Consider the following 19401-nt stretch of genomic DNA (forward strand, 5'->3'; position numbering starts at 1 on the left):
CCCATTCGTTCGTTCAAAAAACACTGAATATCTTTTGTGCCATACACTGGATTAAGTATACTAAAGCCTCTTAATTACTCGTATGTTGGTGCATTGACATGTTATTACAAGGAGTAAAATCTTAAGCCCAGTTATTTGAAATCCTTTGCTTCTGATCATACTTAGTATGATAGCAGTTTTGAGAGAGACATAAGCCAGCTAGCAGTGCATAATTGAGAAGGTAAAACTTGGAGATGGCTAAAGATGGTGATAGCATCATGTGTGGGGCTTTTAGACCCAACATGGAAGCAGTAGGAACATTTTTGCCATTTTAAATAGAGGATCTAAAATGTGACAAATTAGCCTTCAGCCTCAAGGGAAATAGTAATTTAGGCTCCTGGTGCTTGATCCTTAGAAAGGAGCTTCATCATAATCAGAAGAAAATGATCTGAAGATCAGATCATTAGAGCTAATGTTTCAGCTGTGCTCCAGAGATGTGCCCCATCGGTCACCTCTGCACTGCACGGGGTTGGGGGAGTAGGGAATGGCGGAAAGGGGTTGATGGTTGAAAACCTGCTTCCCATCTCAATCCCTCTTTCATGTTTGAAGAAAAGGCAGTGTAGCTGAAGGAAACTTTGAAAAAAAATATGAGTATAGACCAGCACACACAGTTTACCAATGAGCGAACGGAGGCCCAGATATATTCCAGGAAAGGCAAATAGCTATATAAGAAAGTGAATATAATCATGGTTTTCTACACTGCCTGGGGTATCAGTGAGCCGTTGTAGAGTCATTTTGCCAGCATAGTGTAAATTCTGACTATTGAGTTATATACGAATTGTGACATAGCTACGCTGGGTGAACTGAAGATGATGAAGCATGGGGGTTTGCAGGAGAGGAAAGTCTTCATGTGCCCCTGTAAGAAGTTAATAGATAATACCTAAAGCTGATTAATTAAAACATAAATAGCTTTGTCAACATAGCATTTAAAAATGCAGAGGTTCAATGGAACAGAATACAGAGCCCAGAAATAAAATCACACACCTTTGGTCAATTAATCTTCAACAAAGGAGGCAAGAATATACAATAGAGAAAAAAACCGTGTCTTCTATAAGTTGTGGGGAAACTGGACAGCTACATGTAAAGAATGAAATTAGAACACTACCTAACACCATACACAGAAATAAACTCAAAATGGCTTAAAGACTTAAATATAAGACATGACAACATAAAACTAGAAGAAAACATAGACAAAACAGTCTCTAACATAAATTATGGCAGTATTTTTTTAGAGCAGTCTCTCAAGGCAGTAGAAATAAAAGCAAAGATAAACAAGTGGAACCTAACCAAATTTATAAGCTTTTGCACAGCAAAGGAAATCATAAAATGAAAAGATGATCTACAAGCTGGGAGGAAATATTTGAAAAAAATGGAACCAACAAGGTCTTAATTTCTAAAATATACAAACAGCTCATACAACTCAATAACAAAAAACCAGACAACCCAATGAAAAAATGGGCAGAAGACCTAAATAGATATTTCTCCGAAGAAGACATACAGATGGCCAATAAGCACATGAAAAGATGCTCAACATTACTAGTTATTAGAGAAATGCAAATCAAACTACATTGAGGCACCACCTCATTCCAGTCAGAATGGCCATCATTAAAAAGTGTAAAAATGGTAAATGCTGCAGAGGGTGTGGAGAGAAGGGAACCTTCTTACACTTTTGGTGGGAATGTAAATTGGTACAGCCACTGTGGAAAACAGTATGAAGGTTCCTTAGAAAACTAAAAATAGAGTTGTCCTGTGAGTTAGCAGTCCCATTCTTGGGCATATATCTGAACAAAATTCTAATTTTAAAAGATACAGGCACGCTTACGTTCATAGCAACACTACTTATAATAGCCAAGAAATGGAAACCTACATGTCCATTGACAAATGAATGGATAAAGAAGATATCTATATATATGTATATATAGATATATATGTATACACACACATATATATAATATTGCCTATCAAATAATAATATCCCACATTAATTAATATATATATACTAGAGTACTACTACTCAGCCATAAAAAAGAATAAAATGATGCCATCTGTAACTACGTGGATGAGTCTAGAGATCATATTGAGTGAAGTAAGTCAGACAGGGAAAGAAAAATACCTATGATATCACTTTCATGTGGTATCTAAGATACGACACAATGAACTCATCTATGAAACAGAAACAGCCTCACAGACATAGAGAACAGAATTCCTGTAAGGAATTCTCTGGCAGTCTGGTGGTTAGGACTCAGCATTTTCATTGCTTAGGGCTCAGGTTTGATCCCTTTTTGGAAAACTAAAATCCCACAAGCCATGTTGCTCAGCCAAAAAAATAAAAATAAAAAGAAACAGACTTGTGAAAGCAGGTGGGCAGGGGAGGGTTGAATTGGGAGTCTGGGTCTAGTAGATGCAAGCTATTGTATATAGGGTGGATAAACAACAAGGTCCTGTCGTATAGCATGGAAAACTATAGTTAATATCCTGTAGTAAGCCATAGTAGATAGTAAAATTTGTTATAAAATAAAAAAATTTAAAATGCAGAGGTAAGAAGAAAATGTATAGAAGTATATAGAAAAATGCTAAATAAAGTTGAAATTGATTTCCTGTTCAGAGCATGTCTAAGGATACGAGGGGAGTCCAGAGCTTCTGTTTTCTGTGAATGTATTACTTTTTCAACAAATAAAAATAAAACTTGAAGGAATGTATAATATGCATTTGTATCCTATGTATGCCCCCTACCCTTGGTAGAAAAATAACTCATTTGTCAAGGAGACCCTTCCTTGGGAGATCTAAGGGTGGAGGCTTAGATCAAATCTGTGGCTGGCTGTTTCCCAGCTAAACCAGTTATGCCTTTGGCTACTCATTTGTATTTCTCCTTAAATTACTGTAGGAACACAAGCTGCCTCCAGAAAGGTGAAAGCATGATGGCGCAAGTTTTTGAAACAGCCTGTACTTAGGAGACAATTTCTCTGATAATTCCTTTTGTCCTATCTTATACCAATTCTAAATAAGAATCAGCCCCTAACTACTCTTTTTGATGTTTTTTAAAACAGGGAAATGCACATAAAATCATGGAGAAATGTACATTACCTCTAACAGGAAAGCAGTGTGTCAACCGTATCATTACTGAAAAGGTAAAGTGCCTTTCTCTTTCATTTCCTCTAGTGCCTGCTACCTTTTTTAAAAAATGTGTAAGCATTTTAGAACTTTTTGTTACTTTCTAAAAGTGTATTACATTGGTAGTCATGGGATTAATTTAATCCGTGGGTAGACTGAATAGGAAGATTCATCAATTTAATGTTTCTGGATGCAGAATTCTTAAGTGAACTTCTCTGGAAATATACATATACACACAAAATGAACTATTGCCCTTGGTAACTTTGACAGTGTGATACAAATAAAAGTTATATTGAGCCTTATGACTAATACAATAGATGATCTATACAAAGTTAAGAATATATTTATCATTCCTGTCTTCTTTGATTTCCTGAATTGCAAATACATATTGTTGGATCTCATTTTAGGAAACTCAGTAAAAATTAGGTTTTAACCATTTAGGTGCAAATTGCAGTATGGCCCCACAGTGAACCAAAAAATCTATTCTTTGGTTCTTGCATAAAGCGGACTTCAGAACACACTTGCGTTTTAGAGGACCTCTAGATATTATCTTCTTTGATAGAAAAGTGTTACTGGTAAATTGAAACTGAGAGCAGCATGACTGCAGGTGCTGTAGTTCCTTTCCGACCCAGATTTGAACCTGAGATGCTGGAATGACATTGCTCTCGTAAGTGAGCCAGGAGGGTGTCATTTTCATTGTTTTGATTCAGTATTTTGATGAACCACAGGACAGAATTCTCTAGATCTAGAGTCTGTTTGTTTTTTCGTAATGGTGCTGTTCCTTTTGGCCTCAGTCAGGTTTAGAACCCTCATTCAGTTGTGGTACGAAGCACCCTAAAGCAGCCTTTTGAAGTAGAAGGCTTATAATACTTTTCAGAAGCCACATTTTAAGGAGAGTTTTGTCCTAAAATGGTGCCTGCCCCTAGGGCAGTTTATATCCATAAAGATGACATATAGAGAAGAACAAGCAGATAAAAGGGCACAAATCTAACCTACTATTTATTCCAAGTCTTATCATTTCTTAAACTCCTCCACAATCATGGACAGAACTTGTTGAAAAGAATCCATTACTTTGAAATCAAAGACAAAACAGTCCTTGCTCCTGTTTTCTTTAATAAAGTGATGGCGGTACAGCTCCTACGGGTAACCCCAGCTACGTTTTACCCCCGATCTTCCTCTTCTCCCTGTAGCCCCCCTTCACGTGCGCCCTCACCGTGTTCTTACCAGTTTAATGTTTTCATATGGAACCACTCCCATTCAACTCTGCCTCCCCAGATTCTACCCATCTTTTAATATAATTTCCAGCTTCATCATGAAGAGGTTTCCGATAACTTAGCACTCACAATTTCATCCTCAGAGTGGCCCACCATTCATTTTGGCACTTACCATCTAATATAGCGACCCCCAGCCCCCGGGTACCCATCTTAAACCTGGCTGGCACAGCCGGAGGTGAGCGTTAAGATGAGCAACCAAAGCTTCATCTGCTTCTTCCCGTCGCTCCCTGTTTTCACATTACCACCTGAACCATCCCACCTGCTACCCCCAGTCTGTGGAAAAATTGTCCTCCACTAAACCAGTCCCTGGTGCCAAAAAAGCTTGGGAACCACTGATTACATGCCTGCATTTTCTCATGAGATTATGTATATGTTATTTAACTTTGCTGCCATTTAAAAAAGCTTTCTACCCTTTCTCTCCATCTGCATTATTGTTTTTTACATTCTTTCATTCCATAAGTATTTCTGAGCTCCTTCTCTGAGGCAGGCTATTGCCAACAGTGGGCTCAGAAAGGAGGACAGTCTACTGCCCAGGAGCACATTCAGGTGGAGCTGACATCAAGCATCCAGAGGTGCCAGCAGTTAGAGTAATGCATGTAGTAGAGTCCACAGAAAAGATGTGCCAGATCGGATGCTGAGCTGGGAACATAGAGGAAGGCTGCTTAGCAGGCTCAAGAGAGTCTCAGGAAAGCTTCTAAGTGGTATCAGATATAAGCTTTTCTCTTTCTCTCTCTCTTTTTTCTTTTTGGCCACACTGCACAGCTTGTATGATCTTAGTTCCCCAACACCAGGGTCTGAACCCGGGCCCTAGTAGTCTCAGCGGTAAAGAATCCGCCTGCCAACACAGGAGACATGGGTTTGATTCCTGGGTCAGGAAGATCCCCTGGAGAAGAAAGTGGAAACCCACTCTAGTATCTTTGTCTGGGGAATCCCATGGACAGAGAAGCATAGCAGGCTACAGTCCATGAGGTCGCAAATAGTTGGACAGAACTGAGGGTCTCAGTGAAACGAAAAAACAACTCTCGGCAGTGAGAGCTAAGAGTCCTAACCACTGGACCACCAGGGAATTCCCATCAAATATAAGCTTTTAACTGCAAGGCATTTCACAGTCTGAATCTTTTCTCCTCCAGTCTGTTGCTCTCTTTTTGCCTTAACATTCTCCCCACCTCTACCGTCCTAAATGCTGTGAACTATGTGGCATCACTTACACCTTCCCCCCCAACACACACCGTGTTCTTCTGGGACTTTGCACATCCTGTCTCTCTCCCTGGCATGCTCTTCCCACCCTAGCCATCTCGCTATTTCCTGCTCATCTTTTATGTCTCAGCTACTTATTCTTCTGGCAAACCTTCCGTATCTCTCCCCAAGTCTTGTCATTGCTTCCCTGAGTTTTAGGACTCCACCCTAACAGCACTGTATTGAAATAACCTCCAAGCTCTGCCTGTCTCACTTATTACTGTTTATCTAACATTGAGCATAACGCTTGACCTGTACACAGTGAATGCCTGTTGAGTAAATACCATACGTTCCTTGATGAGAAATTAATAGATTGAGTGATGAGTCTTGAAAAATAAACATGAGTTTTTATAAGTGAAAATAAGACCAAAGAGGCCCTTCTAGGCAAAAGAAATAAAATAGGCAGAGTCACAGAGGTATTAAAACACAGCTTACTCAAGGACTTGCATGTGGGACAGTGTGGAGCATGGGACAGCATGGAGTAAGGGTATAGCCAGGGATTTTGAAGGCTGAAGATGAAAAGCCAGTGAGGGGCCAAATTATGAAGGAATGTGAATATATTGTTAATAAATTTGGGTTTTATATAGAAGGCAGTTGGGAGCCCTTCATGATTTTTAATGGACTTTGCCCTTGTGGCTCAGCTGATAAAGAATCTGCCTACAGTGTGGGAGACCTGGGTTGGGAAGATCCCCTGGAGAAGGGAGAGGCTATCCACTCCAGTATTCTGGCCTGGAGAATTCCATGGACTGTATAGTCCATGGGGTCACAAAGAGCTGGACACAATTGATCGAATTTCCCTTTCACTTTCATGATTTTTAATAGCTGGGGACACCATTGATTAGCGGAGAAGGCAATGGCACCCCACTCCAGTACTTTTGCCTGGAAAATCCCATGGACAGAGGAGCCTGTTAGGCTGCAGTCCATGGGGTCAGGAAGAGTCGGACATGACTGAGCGACTTCACTTTGACTTTTCACTTTCATGCATTGGAGAAGGAAATGGCAACCCACTCCAGTGTTCTTGCCTGGAGAATCCCAGGGATGGGGGAGCCTGGTGGGCTGCCGTCTCTGGGGTCACACAGAGTCGGACACGACTGAAGCGACTTAGCAGCAGCAGCAGTAGCAGCCATTGATTAGATTTGCATTTTGTAAAGAGCCAAGAGAAGCAAATGGCAACCCACTCCAGTGTTCTTGCCTGGAGAATCCCATGGACAGAGAAGCCTGGTAGGCTGGAGTCCATGGGGTCGCACAGAGTCGGACACAACTGAAGTGACTTAGCAGCAGCAGCAGCAGCAAAGAGCCATGTGGTTTTTACATAGAGTAGGGGGAGAAACCATGAGACTCCCTTCAGGTATCTTGGTCAGAAATATCAAGGTCCTAAACCACAAGACCCAAAGAGAGATTTCAGAAAGATTTAGGAGATGGACTCAGCCTAACTTGGTGATGAATGGGGCATAGTACTAAGGCAGAGGTAATTCCTGAGTTTTCTGGCTAGAGTCATGGTTTACCTCTTTTATCTTTAATGAAGCCTGGCTCTGCAGGAAGAGAAAGGGAGGAGCAAGGAAAGGCAGCGAAAAAATAGGTTTTGTTTGAACATACTCAATTTTATATTCCTGAGTAAGGTGACATCGAAAGTATCCAGTCTGAGATTTCTGATAAACAAGTGGAGATGGGTATCTGGAGCTCAGAGAAGTCACAGTTTGAAGGAATATGTGAACTCATTAGCAGACGGGGGTAACTGGAACCTAACCTGTAGGTGGCGTTGTGTAGATAAAGGGAGCTAGGTGTGGCACTTTGGGTGCCTCAGGGAATGGAGTAGGTAGGGTATTTCCCCTGTGCTCTATACATAGTAGATGCTTAATAAATGCTGCCTTGCTATTAACTTTAATGACTGTGAACACTGCCAGAGCAGATGTGGGACTAGAATTCCATTTTCAGCTCTTAAGGAAAGTTCCATTAGTTGCCTGCCATTTGAAAGAGGCTTCAGAGATATTTCGACTCTGCTTTCTTGGTTTTGTGTTGCTAGAATGATGGGATGATAGATACCTTCCTCAACAGCACTTGGGCTGTGACTAATTGCTTTATCCATAATGCAGCCTGTTACGGTGGTGAAAAAATAATAAAATTATTCATCTGTAAAACAAAGTAATTGAAATATTATTCTTGGTAGTTGAACAGTTGGCTGTAGCTTTTAGATTTTAGTGTCTGTCTTTTATCAAGTTTTTGTTTACACTTTATATGACTAAGTGGGGAATCTCCCTCAATATTTCAAAAGTAGATTTCTCATTTTTTTTAAAATTCATAATGTTTAGTTTTCTAATATATGACCTTGAGAGCTAATTAGGGGATTGATAAAGATGTTAATAAAAGGTTTTTAAAAGCAATGTCATTTGCCACAGAGTTTATCTTCTTGATCACCGAAGCTTTATACTCATAATACCACAGTTATACACAATAAGGCTCTTTTTCTCTTATTTGTTCCATTTTGATAAATTTGTGGTTGTTCATAATACAAGGGAAAGAATATAGTATGAATGATGCTCCAGACACATTTTCTGCAAATAAAAAGTTGCCAATTAAAAAAAAATTATAATTGTCATTTTGAAATTGAATAACCTACTGCATCATATGGGCGTTCCTCACTGATAATTTTTCCCCCTCAAAACATATTTCAGCTGAAAAGTTTCTTTAGGAACATAAAAATATGGAAACAAAAAAGTTTGCTGAAATAAATCATCCCAAATGTAAATCATCTTTTCCAGTAAAACCAATCAGGTGTCTATTCATCAAACAAAGCAAATATCACTAGTCCCCTTAACGTTTTGCTCCTGAGGAGAAATATCAATTATCTGGAGACAGATAATCATTTGGAGGCTTTAATTTGTGTTCACACACATATGCACATGTGGGAGAAAGAATATGCCTCTGTGGTGTCCTCGCTATGTCTCAGGCATGAGGCCAGCTGCTCCGTGTAGGTTTGTTATTATATTTGTCCTGTATAACAATCTTGGGAAGTAGGTTTGTTTGACATACATCTACAGATGTGAAGACAGGTTCAGCAAAGATTGCATAGCTATTGCCAGCTGAGCTGGAATTCCAGTTCATCTTGAAAGCCAGGATTCTTTCTGCTACATATTGTTGTGTCTTCTTTTTTATTATTTTTAAAATTTCTATTTTATATTGGAGTACACATTGCTGTGTCTTTTTAATAGCCTCCAGGAGTGTGTTTAAAAATGTCAATTTAGGGATGGACTTCCAAGCTAGATGAAAATAAAGATTCTAAGGCTGCAAATAATAGTTGAATTTAAGGTAATTCCAGAGGAGATGAGAGATCTGGGAAGCATAAAAAGTTTAAGTCTGAGGAAGACTGACCTTGAAAACTAGAAGAGGGAACAGTTCCTGTGCATGGAGGACAACTTACTGTAGAGTCCATGAGTGAATGTTTAGGAAAGCAGTTTCGCTTCTTGCAGTTAGAGCTTCCCATTGGTAGGTAATCTGCCTTAGAAAGTGAGCCTTCTACTACTAGAAGTTTCTAAACAAAGCCCCAGAGACCATCTCAGAAGAATGCTTTGAAGAATTCTTGTATGGAAGATTTTATTGCATGACTTTGTGGGTCCCTTCTACTCAATTTGTTGCTTTACCAAGCGTGACCACATGTGTTCTGTATCAGACACAGCTGGTTGAGCCTACCTGCTTGGGTCAAGCTATACCAATTGGCACCACCATCACCTAGTATAACCAATCAGAATGTTGAAATGCAGTGTTTAGGGTGAGGTGAGCCTTCTCATGCTTGTCCTAAACGTGAGCATCTTCATTTGATTTCCATACCAGAGGGAGAGTCACTATGCTTTCAGACCTGTGTGTTTTCACAGGACTTAAGGGAAAGCTTTAATATTTACGTGGGGGAGGGAGTTGTCTTTCAGGGCAAACTGTCCCTTTACAATTAACTCCTAGCTACTTCAGAGCACCTGCTTTTGTTTCCAGTAATTTACTGAGAAGCATCAGTCAACTTTCCCCCATCATTCCTGTGCTTTCACCTTCTAAATCTCTCCTTCCTCCCTGCTTTTCTTCCTTCTTTTTTTTCAGATCATTGTTAAATACCAAATTAAATTTTGACCAAAAGTGTTAGATCTAACAAAGGGAAAGTAGTTAAAAAAAAATGGTTATAATAGTGGCAAATGCCATCAATAGTCAGCATTTATTTATTTTCTGGCATCAACAGCACTCCCCAACTAATTGCCAATTAAGGCATTGGCGTTTATTCTCACCAAAATGTAGTAGATATAGTTGACATGTTTTCATTGCTGATTTTCAGTCTTTTACCCTGGGTCTTTTCTGTCCTTAAAAAACTTGTGAGGTTATTTCTGTTTCGTGCTATAAAATAATTACAGTGATAGGAATAGTCATTGTCATCTTCTTGATTTTGACAGGCTGTGTTTGATGTGGACAGCAAAAAGGGTCTGACTCTTATTGAACTCTGGGAAGGCCTGACAGTGGATGACATAAAGAAGAGCACTGGGTGTGATTTCACAGTAAGTGTTTCTATGAACAAATCCAGCCACTTGTCCTGTACCCCGAGCTTGGTTAATGGGTACTTATGGGACATGAACCATTAATTTGTGATCATTTTTGGAGTTGACCTTTGCAGGAACAGGAGTGGAAGGATGGGTGCCTCCAATGAGAGCAGGTGGGAGCAGGAACAGGCTCTGACTCAGGGGACAGGGTTGGCTCAGGGATCAGAAGCAGGAGGGGGAGGAACCACTAGGAGCTGCTGCAAACAGCAGGTTGAGCTTGAGCTCTAAGCTATTTACTGTAACATTCCTTGCAGTCCTCTGTTCCTGGGTTATGTATTGGGCACAGCCAAACTTAATTAACTAAAAAATGTGAGCCACACACAGACAAATGATACTTCCTTATTTTGAAACGTATGTGTGGAATTTGATTTTCTCTCTGATTAACTTCTTTGCCTGATCATTCCATCTGTGGGCGATCCTCGAATGTTGAGCTTTTAACACCACTGGATTGATAATCACAAAATAGATGATTCCTGTATTTGAAGAAAAACTGTGCTTTAAAACTCTGACTTACAAAGCATATAAGAACATCGGGAGTATCCACTAAGAAATCTCCAAATCCCTTTTTTAAACAAAGAGAATAAAGTCCACGGGGTCACTCAGTTGTGTCCAGTTCTTTGCGATCCCATGGACTGTAGCCCGCCAGGCTCTTATGTCCATGGAATTCTTCAGGCAAGAATACTGAAGTCGGTAGCCATTCCCTTCTCCAGGGGATCTTCCCAACCCAGGGATCAAACCTGTGAATCTGTGCCTCCTGCATTGGCCGGCGGATTCTTTTTTTTTTTTTTTTGCCTTAGGGGAATCATTTATTTTTTTTTTTTTTTTTAATTTTATTTTTTATTTTATTTTTTTTTCTTTTTTTCTTTTTTTTTTTTCTCTAATTTTATTTTATTTTTAAACTTTACATAATTGTATTAGTTTTGCCAAATATCAAAATGAATCCACCACAGGTATACATGTGTTCCCCATCCCGAACCCTCCTCCCTCCTCCCTCCCCATACCATCCCTCTGGGCCGTCCCAGTGCACCAGCCCCAAGCATCCAGCATCGTGCATCGAACCTGGACTGGCAACTCGTTTCCTACATGATATTTTACATGTTTCATTGCCATTCTCCCAAATCTTCCCACCCTCTCCCTCTCCCACAGAGTCCATAAGACTGTTCTATACATCAGTGTCTCTTTTGCTGTCTCGTACACCGGGTTATTGTTACCATCTTTCTAAATTCCATATATATGCGTTAGTATACTGTATTTATGTTTTTCCTTCTGGCTTACTTCACTCTGTATAATAGGCTCCAGTTTTAGGATTCTTTACTACTACTACCAGCTCGGGCCTGATAATATAAATAATAGCCTTTTAATATAAGAGCTTATTTGTGAATCACCAATCACCAAACTAATGGGATTGGGCAGAGAGTTCAGTCCATTTAGAGTTAATTGAAAGTAAAGGTGAAATGTGTCTGAAAAATGAAGAAATAGACTTTGCTTCTCACATACCTTTTTAAGAACAGCTCTACATGTTAAAATGAAATATATTTATAATGAGAAGAAATATTGCAGCTACCCATCCTTGAGAAAGTAATTTTACGAACTGTTAGTCGCTCAGTCACGTCTGACTCTTTGCAACCCTGTGGACTGTACCCCATCAGGCTTCTTTGTCAGCAGAATTTTCTAGGCAAGAATACTGAAGTGGGTTGCCTCTTCCTTCTCTAGGGGTCTTCCTGACCCAATGAGGATCAACCTGACCCACATTGCAGCCAGATTCTTTACCATCTGAGCAAGCAAGGAACTTCCTTGATAAATCAAGCATGTATTTCATACATTTCTTCCTGAGGTACTACATGATTGGCTGGTACCTATTAGTGCTTAACAAACATCTGTAAACAATTGTGCTGCATAATTCACGATCCACATATAACTGTTTCTGGTACTGTGTGAAGGTCTTTGTCTATTAACCTTCTTTGAATTTCCTTACAGAAAAAAGAAGTCTTCCAACAACTCCTTACATGAAAAGCACATCTTTAATTAACTTTTCAGTGACCTCAGTGGGTAACAAATGGGATTTGTTTAGTTTAACTATTTAGAATTCCTTACTCCAGTGATGAAAGCAACGGGTTCTTCTTCCTTAATTAGCTATTCTTTATATTTTTTCCCTCTGTGGATAAGTTAACCTCTTCTTCAGCAGATGACATTTTTGAGACATTCTATCGAATGTTCAAATCTCTGCTACAGAAGGGAATTGTAAAAGAAGATCCTCATTGTTACCAGTTTTTTTTTTTTTCTTTTTAAGTCATGTAGGTAAATCAAGAATGAAAAAGATAGATTTTTACTGTTTTTACTTTGTTTTTTAAGTGCTAGTTTCCATGTCTTGATACATTGAAAAATATCTCTGTGGCACCTCTCTTATCGCAGTAGCAACCCTCCTCCTCTTTTGGCATTGACATATAATTTTGTTTCCTCCAAATGAGGCTGTTGAAATGAAATGTTAATTTTTATGTCAACATTGCTCTGAAAATGAAAAGGTCTAGTAGTATCAGCTAAGCCATCTCAACAGAAGAACTGGATTTTGAGGATCTAATGATCAATGGCATCTCTTTAGACCCTGACAGATGAAGCCACATGTATCAGATTCTCTGTAAGACTAGAGACTGAAGTGTTCTTATTCATAAGAAGTTCTGTTTAATAGCTGGGTTATCAACAAGCTACATTTAATAACAAAGTACATTGGGATAGCATCTCTTTATTTGATAACTCAAAAGATATCTCATGATTATTACTGCATAGATAGAATTTTACTCTATGTGACTGCATACAGTTTACTCAAGATCTCTGTTTGACAAAGGCCACTCAGCCTTCACTGTATACTGAGAACTGAACATTTTAGAAAGGCATAGTTAGACCAAAGAAAGCTAAAGACCTCGGTCAAAGTAAATATGAAAATGTGTTGGTAAAAATCCCATGTACCTAAGAATATGGGCAAGGGACTGGGCAAAAGATATAGAATGTGAGCTGATGGAGAAAATCCTGAGAATTAAAAAAAAAAAACAAATATGACAACATCAGATAACAGGACATGACAAAATTGAGGTTTCAGGGTATTAAAAATAATGGTAATGAAATATCTGAGCATTAAAAAAAAAAAAAAAGAATGACTAAGACTTTTCCTGTATGTCACAGTGCAATTAGCAAAAACAAAAAATGTGAAGGGAAAATGTGTCCTTTAGGTATCACTTGAAATAGGTTTAAAAAAAATTCATAGTAACCATGATGTGAGTAGAAAGGAATTTTCTTTTCAATTAGTAGGAAAGTCTCTGTCATGTTACATCTGAAACTCCAGAGAAAGCAGTAGACGTTTTGTAAAAGAAATGCAAATATTGACTATATTTCAGGAAACTTCCTCACACTTCTAAAATAAGATTCTGGTCAGGAGTAGTTGACAGCAAAAGAAGCTAACCCATAATGGACAGAGGTCTTATTCCATATGATCGCTTTCCTTCAAAATGCAATTGTTATAAAGAAAGGGACTTTCCTCTATATTTCTTGAAGATTGAGTTCAAAATCTATTGAGAGAGAGAAACAAGTTGGTCAGAGGTTAAAAAACATCATGTTATAAAGCCTAGGATGAAGAATGTGGCTTAGATGTACAGCCACATAAGCTTTCCCAATTACAAACCCCTGAAGTGAGAGGGACCTCCACTCCCAGTTATAGGCAGCCTTGAAAAATCAGGCCTTCCACGCAGAGGAGAGTCTTTTCTACTTAACTTCTTTCCATGTGGCTGAAAGCAAAACAGCACATGCTCCCTACAGAAGGCTGAGGAAGAAGGTTCAGACTGAGTCCTACATACCCCCAGTTCTTCTGCCCAAATCCTTCTTAGGGGACACACTTGAGGCCAGAGTATTACACGGGTAAGTGTCCTTCCCCATGAGCAGTGGGGAATAAATGCTTGACACCAGCACTGTTGGTTGGTAAAGGCATACACACATGTTCACGCCCTACAAATGCTTGACTGTGATGCTGTGCAAGAATGCTTTTCTATTTTTTTTTTAAATAATTTTAGCTCCAAACATTTTTATGACTAAGGAGTTCTCTGGTTTACTTTTTTTCTAGGGCACTCATATTTTGAAAAAAAATCTCTCAAATAAATAGTAATAATTCATTTTCAAAGAGCTAAGGGATATTGCACAGTTCTCATATTAAAGCTGTGACAAGCTAATGAACACGTTAAATTTCTTTATTTCTGGTTATACTTACATCACTCAGTGTGTTACTGCCAGCTACTTCTTGGGTCAAATAGAAAGAAAAAGGAAATGAGCTCCCTGGTAGCCTAGTGGTGAGGGTTCTGCCGCAGCCCAAGTTCAATCCCTGGTCGGGGGAACTGAGAGCATGCAAGCTGTGGGGTGCAGCCAAAAAAAAAAAAAAAAGGAAGGTGGCATCCTACCACTTAAATTCCATTATATTCCAAAGTATCTTTTTGAATAAGTAGTTGGTTCAATTGGATATTCATTTCTTTCTTTTCTGATTCATGCTTGAATTACATAAAATAGGTTTTTCTTTACCACATATATCTGTGAGCCTTTTTGAACTAGAATATTTCTATTGTATTTTTTAAGTTTTCTGTTTCTTTAATTTAAAAACTTAAAAATAAATTGAATCTACAGTTGAACATCATGTAGTAGAATAAACCTTCAGAGGTTATTAGTTGTCCATGGTTATTTATTAAACTCCCAGTGTATCTCCCATATTAAGCTATGAAACATGAATAAAACAGGACAAACTAGTATAGTTCCTAATCCCAAGAGCCTTGGTCTTTTCTGTAGGTAGGAATACACCTAAACCACCAGTGGCAACAAATCAAATAAGAATCCTGCCTATTGATATGTTTGCAGGGGAATCTGAAAGAAGCCAGCTGCAGGCATTCTTTGCAAGTTGAATAAATTTGTATGCTCAATGTCTATTATGAACTGGTATTATACCAGAATTAAACAGTATATTCTTTGGATTTCAGTGGACTAGGAAGACAACTTGTTAGCTTATCCTCTGTTCATAAATCATACAGTCCTATGCTTAGCCTGTAGATCACTTTGGCAGGATAATCTGCTTCAGCTTACATGGGTTCACCATGTTGATGAGACTGTGAGAAAACAAATGAAAAATGGTGGGTTAGTAGCTGTTTTTCTTTACAAAAATAGACAGGCCAAGTCAGTGTACTTAAAGGTTCATCTTCTTTTCTGTTAAAAGTCAAGTTCCATGCTGAGGCTATAAAGGTTACTAAGAGCTCAAAATAGGGCCAGCATGACAAGGATAAGGATCAGATGTTTAGTTTGAAAAAGTCAAGGTGTCCAGTTTCCTTTTAAAGGCAATGCTATAAAGCACCTATTAGAAAATGACCTGTTTCCAAAGAAGAGTTTTATTTCATTAAATTATTTCCACAGATGCTCTGTTGTTTAAAAAAAGAAAATTGATTGTTTATGAGACACACTCTCTAAATACTCAGAGCCCATATATCTTTATTCTCTTTGGTAGAATTGAAGATCTGTGACTTTTGTATATTAATGTCTTTTATTTTGTCTATTATTATGTATCTGTTCTTGGAGCTGGCAAGTCTGAGTGAGCTCTCATTTATCCTAAGATATGTACCAAGCCATTCTGATCTTTTTTATTCTGGTCATGGCATTTTTAGGTAGAAAAATGGAAGAGGGTACATTAACTTTTGACATTGTGAAGACTTAATAAGAAAACAATTTACAAATGAATAGCAATATTTAACTTCATCATAGCCAAATAATTGTCTTCTGTTTTTACTACTGACTTAACCTGTATTAGGAGACCTTTCTTCTAGTTCTTTGAGGCTTATCTAATCTACTCATTCATTCATTCATTCATTTAACAAAATTTTAAGTGTTTATTCTGGAAGACAGATTAGATCCCCTTCAATTGTCACATCCATGAAGGGCTCAAAAATCACCTAAATTTTAGTATTCCGTACTGTGCTTTCCATGGAGCCTGTTAACTAAGACTTAATGGATATTTGCCAGATTAAATTTACCTGCTATTACACCTTGAAAGATCTGTCAAAATTAAGCCAGACTACTTACCACCAGGGTTTCCCTGGTAGCTCAGATGGTAAAGAATCTGCCTACAATGTGGGAGACCCACGTTTGATCCCTGGGTTGAGAAGATTCCTAGAGAAAGGCATGGCAGCCCACTCTGGTTTTCTTGCCTGGAAAATTCCATGGACAGAGGAGCCTGGTGGGCTGTAGTCCATGGGGTCGCAAAGAGTTGGACATGACTGAGCAACTAACACACACACTTACATTTAGATTTCCTCCTCGACCAGCTTTAGCATTAAATATAGATCTGCCCTCATATTTCTCTACTTCAAGACTCCTTGGAATTCATTTGCTATTTGGTACATTGGACATAATCATAGTTAATATTTAATATTTTTAATACTGTTACTTCCTTTTTATAATAACCTGGTATCTTTTTACTGCCTTTTTATCATTTCCACTCTGATTATAAAATTTCTGATAAAAGTGTGTTATCCAAAGACTACATTATCTCTTAACAAAATTGTGAATTGACTGGATCTATTTTAAGGATTCTGAAACTTGTGGCTTGCTCCATGGCTCTGTTCTGAGTGAAGTTCATCAGTCTCAGAGCTCAGGGGGCCATTCAGGAGAGTTTGGTCATCTGGACCCTTGTTCATCTGCTGCTCCTCCTCCACCTCCTCCTGGTTGCGAGTCTTAAATATCTTTAAGAGCTATAATGCAAGAAGGTTGAGAACTACCAGATACACAAAATGTAAATGGATAAAAGTGTTCTTTTTCTCAGTGGCTCAGATGGGGAAATAATGAGGAAACTCCAGGTGAGGGCTATGGCAAGATTACTTGTTGCCTACATCATTCAGTTTTGGAAATTCAAAGCAGAGATGTTTTATACCATGAGGTTTTTCTCATAAGTCCATAATTTTTTTTCTCTTTCTTTTACCAGGTTTCACCAAAACTCATACCAATGCGGCAGATCTCAACTTGAAATGTGTAGTAAACCTTTGTTCTAGGCCTTGTGCTCTTCATTTCAACCACATAGGAGTTTATTAGGACATCAGTAATCATAATTGTATATCTTACAGTTTTTGTCTAGTTTTCTTCTAGTGTCTTAGTGCTTTTATAGCCATACAGATTTTGTTCTCTCCAGCGTGCTATGGCATTTTAATGAATAACCAAAAGGAAAAATATATATGCTTAGCTTATTTGTTTTATAAGTGCTGAGAAGGTCATATTTACAGTTGGTGCTCACATTGGATTTATCTTCATCTTCTGTGGTAGGTACCTTAAATTGTGCACAATTTGTACCAAGATGGGCCCTTAGGGAGAGTTTCATTGGTATACTTTCCCTCCTAACTAAATCATGACATGTAGAAAAAAAGGAGGGAGGAGAAGAACTCCACTCAGAGTATACCCAGGGCAGCATTGTTGTAGTTCTAAAAGATAACATTTGTGTGGATTGAATTAGGAGAAATGTTGTCTTAAAGATCAGGTTTTTCCTTTAGCCTTCTCTGTCTTTTCTTTTGGAGCCTCTGACTTTGTGATTACATCTTAGTGCATCCCTTCTCCATCCCCACTTTTGGTAACTAAAATAAATGCCCAAGAAGGCAAACAGGAACATCTCTGTGTGAGAGAAGTAACCTGGTTTGTGGGAGAGACCAAATGGTATAGAGTCTATTGGTGCTGACATCCAACCAAGAAGTTGCCTTTATAAACAAACCAAATAAATACCTGTGCTTTGCCAAAGATGACAGTTTTTTTTTTTTTTTAAGGAAGACAGCTATAAACCTAACTGATTAGTCAGTTTTCTCATTTTCAAACAGTACAGTATTCCTGTGTATCCAGAAAGATCCTTAGAAGTCTTTCTCTATGGTATTGTGGGCTTCTTGTATAATACCTCCTCCTAAGGTAAGAGGAGCTGTAGGGTAATTTATCATGAACCTGCAGTAACAGTGACCGGAGAGGTTTAGTTTTTTTTGTTTTTTTTTTTTAAGAATTCTTTCTTTTCAGGGTCTCTTTTTTCTTCTTGGGAAAGTTTCTAAATATTGAATGCCTTTTTCTACAGAACAGTGTTCTTCTTTATTCTGCCCAGGATTCTTCCTTGAACAAAATACTTTTTATTCAGCTTTATCAAACTAGGGAAAATAATGATGAGCAAATCCAGGATTTGAAGTGCAGTGAACTTCATCCTTAGAAAATAAACATGGTAGATTAGATTTTGTAAGGACCTTCTCCTCCGAGGTATCCTCAGTTATCAAACAGTTCCCCAGGGGGTCTACCAAGCGTCCTGGGTATCAAATTGGAGAAAAGTCCAGGCACCCTGAAGACAGGCCAGATTGCTGTCCTCTGGACAGAGGTAGGCATGTTGTAGTGCAATATATCATTCCTCTCATACCAGATATAGGCATTTCTGCAAGTTTTTAGCTAATGGCTGTCATTAAATTCACTTTCTCTTCAGATACAGCTACAGTTCTGTCATTTTAGAGGAAGGAGAGGAGAAGCACACTCCATATATAAAATGGTCTTTCTGGCTGGCTGCGTGTTTGAAAGCTTCCTCTCCCAATACTGGTAAAATGGACTTTCTAGAGAATTTTAATGGTCTAGAGAATAATTTACATCTGTGTTAGAGTTATGGTTTGGAAAATGTATGACATTGATGGTTGCTGTATTTGTAAACTTACTTCTTCTGTGATTCTAAGAAAGCTCCTCATGTTGAGTGGCAAATTCTAAGTAGGTGACTTTATATTCTTGATTAAAGAGTACCATAGGTGTTAGGAAATGCATTAAGAACTACAATAAATATTCCAAATGGATGTCGATCAGTGTGATTGTCCTTTTTCTCATTTGGGAATGGTTTAAATGTGGGAATGATGCAACAGAGATTGGTGTGATAGCCAATAATAAAGTTAGAACACTTAACCACTTGTAATCAAGTGACTGTTTTTTCTTTTGCTCTTGTCAAAGAAAAGATGTTATCCTTCATGAAAGAACAAGTGAAATGTCTACCTACATGAATTCTGACTTTGCTGCTTGTCAGAGTCAATCATTTATTTGTCTACAAAAATCGACTATCCCGGATTTCCATGTGTTATTATTTATTCGCATGTATCTAACATTCCTCT

General features: G+C 38.4%; 1 protein-coding gene across 1 annotated transcript in view; it reads left to right on the plus strand.

The window, feature by feature from the left end:
• The window catches only part of OXCT1 (3-oxoacid CoA-transferase 1), a 160925-nt gene extending 141833 nt beyond the window's left edge, over window positions 1-19092 (plus strand). The window contains exons 15-17 of the mRNA XM_070774718.1: window positions 3087-3167; window positions 10088-10189; window positions 17226-19092. Of these exons, the coding sequence (XP_070630819.1) occupies window positions 3087-3167; window positions 10088-10189; window positions 17226-17267 (225 nt within the window). The 3' untranslated portion in view covers window positions 17268-19092. The remainder of the gene's footprint in view (window positions 1-3086; window positions 3168-10087; window positions 10190-17225) is intronic.
• Window positions 19093-19401: the final 309 nt, after the last annotated feature.

This window comes from Bos indicus, chromosome 20, assembly GCF_029378745.1.
Source record: "Bos indicus isolate NIAB-ARS_2022 breed Sahiwal x Tharparkar chromosome 20, NIAB-ARS_B.indTharparkar_mat_pri_1.0, whole genome shotgun sequence".
Lineage (NCBI taxonomy): Eukaryota > Metazoa > Chordata > Mammalia > Artiodactyla > Bovidae > Bos > Bos indicus.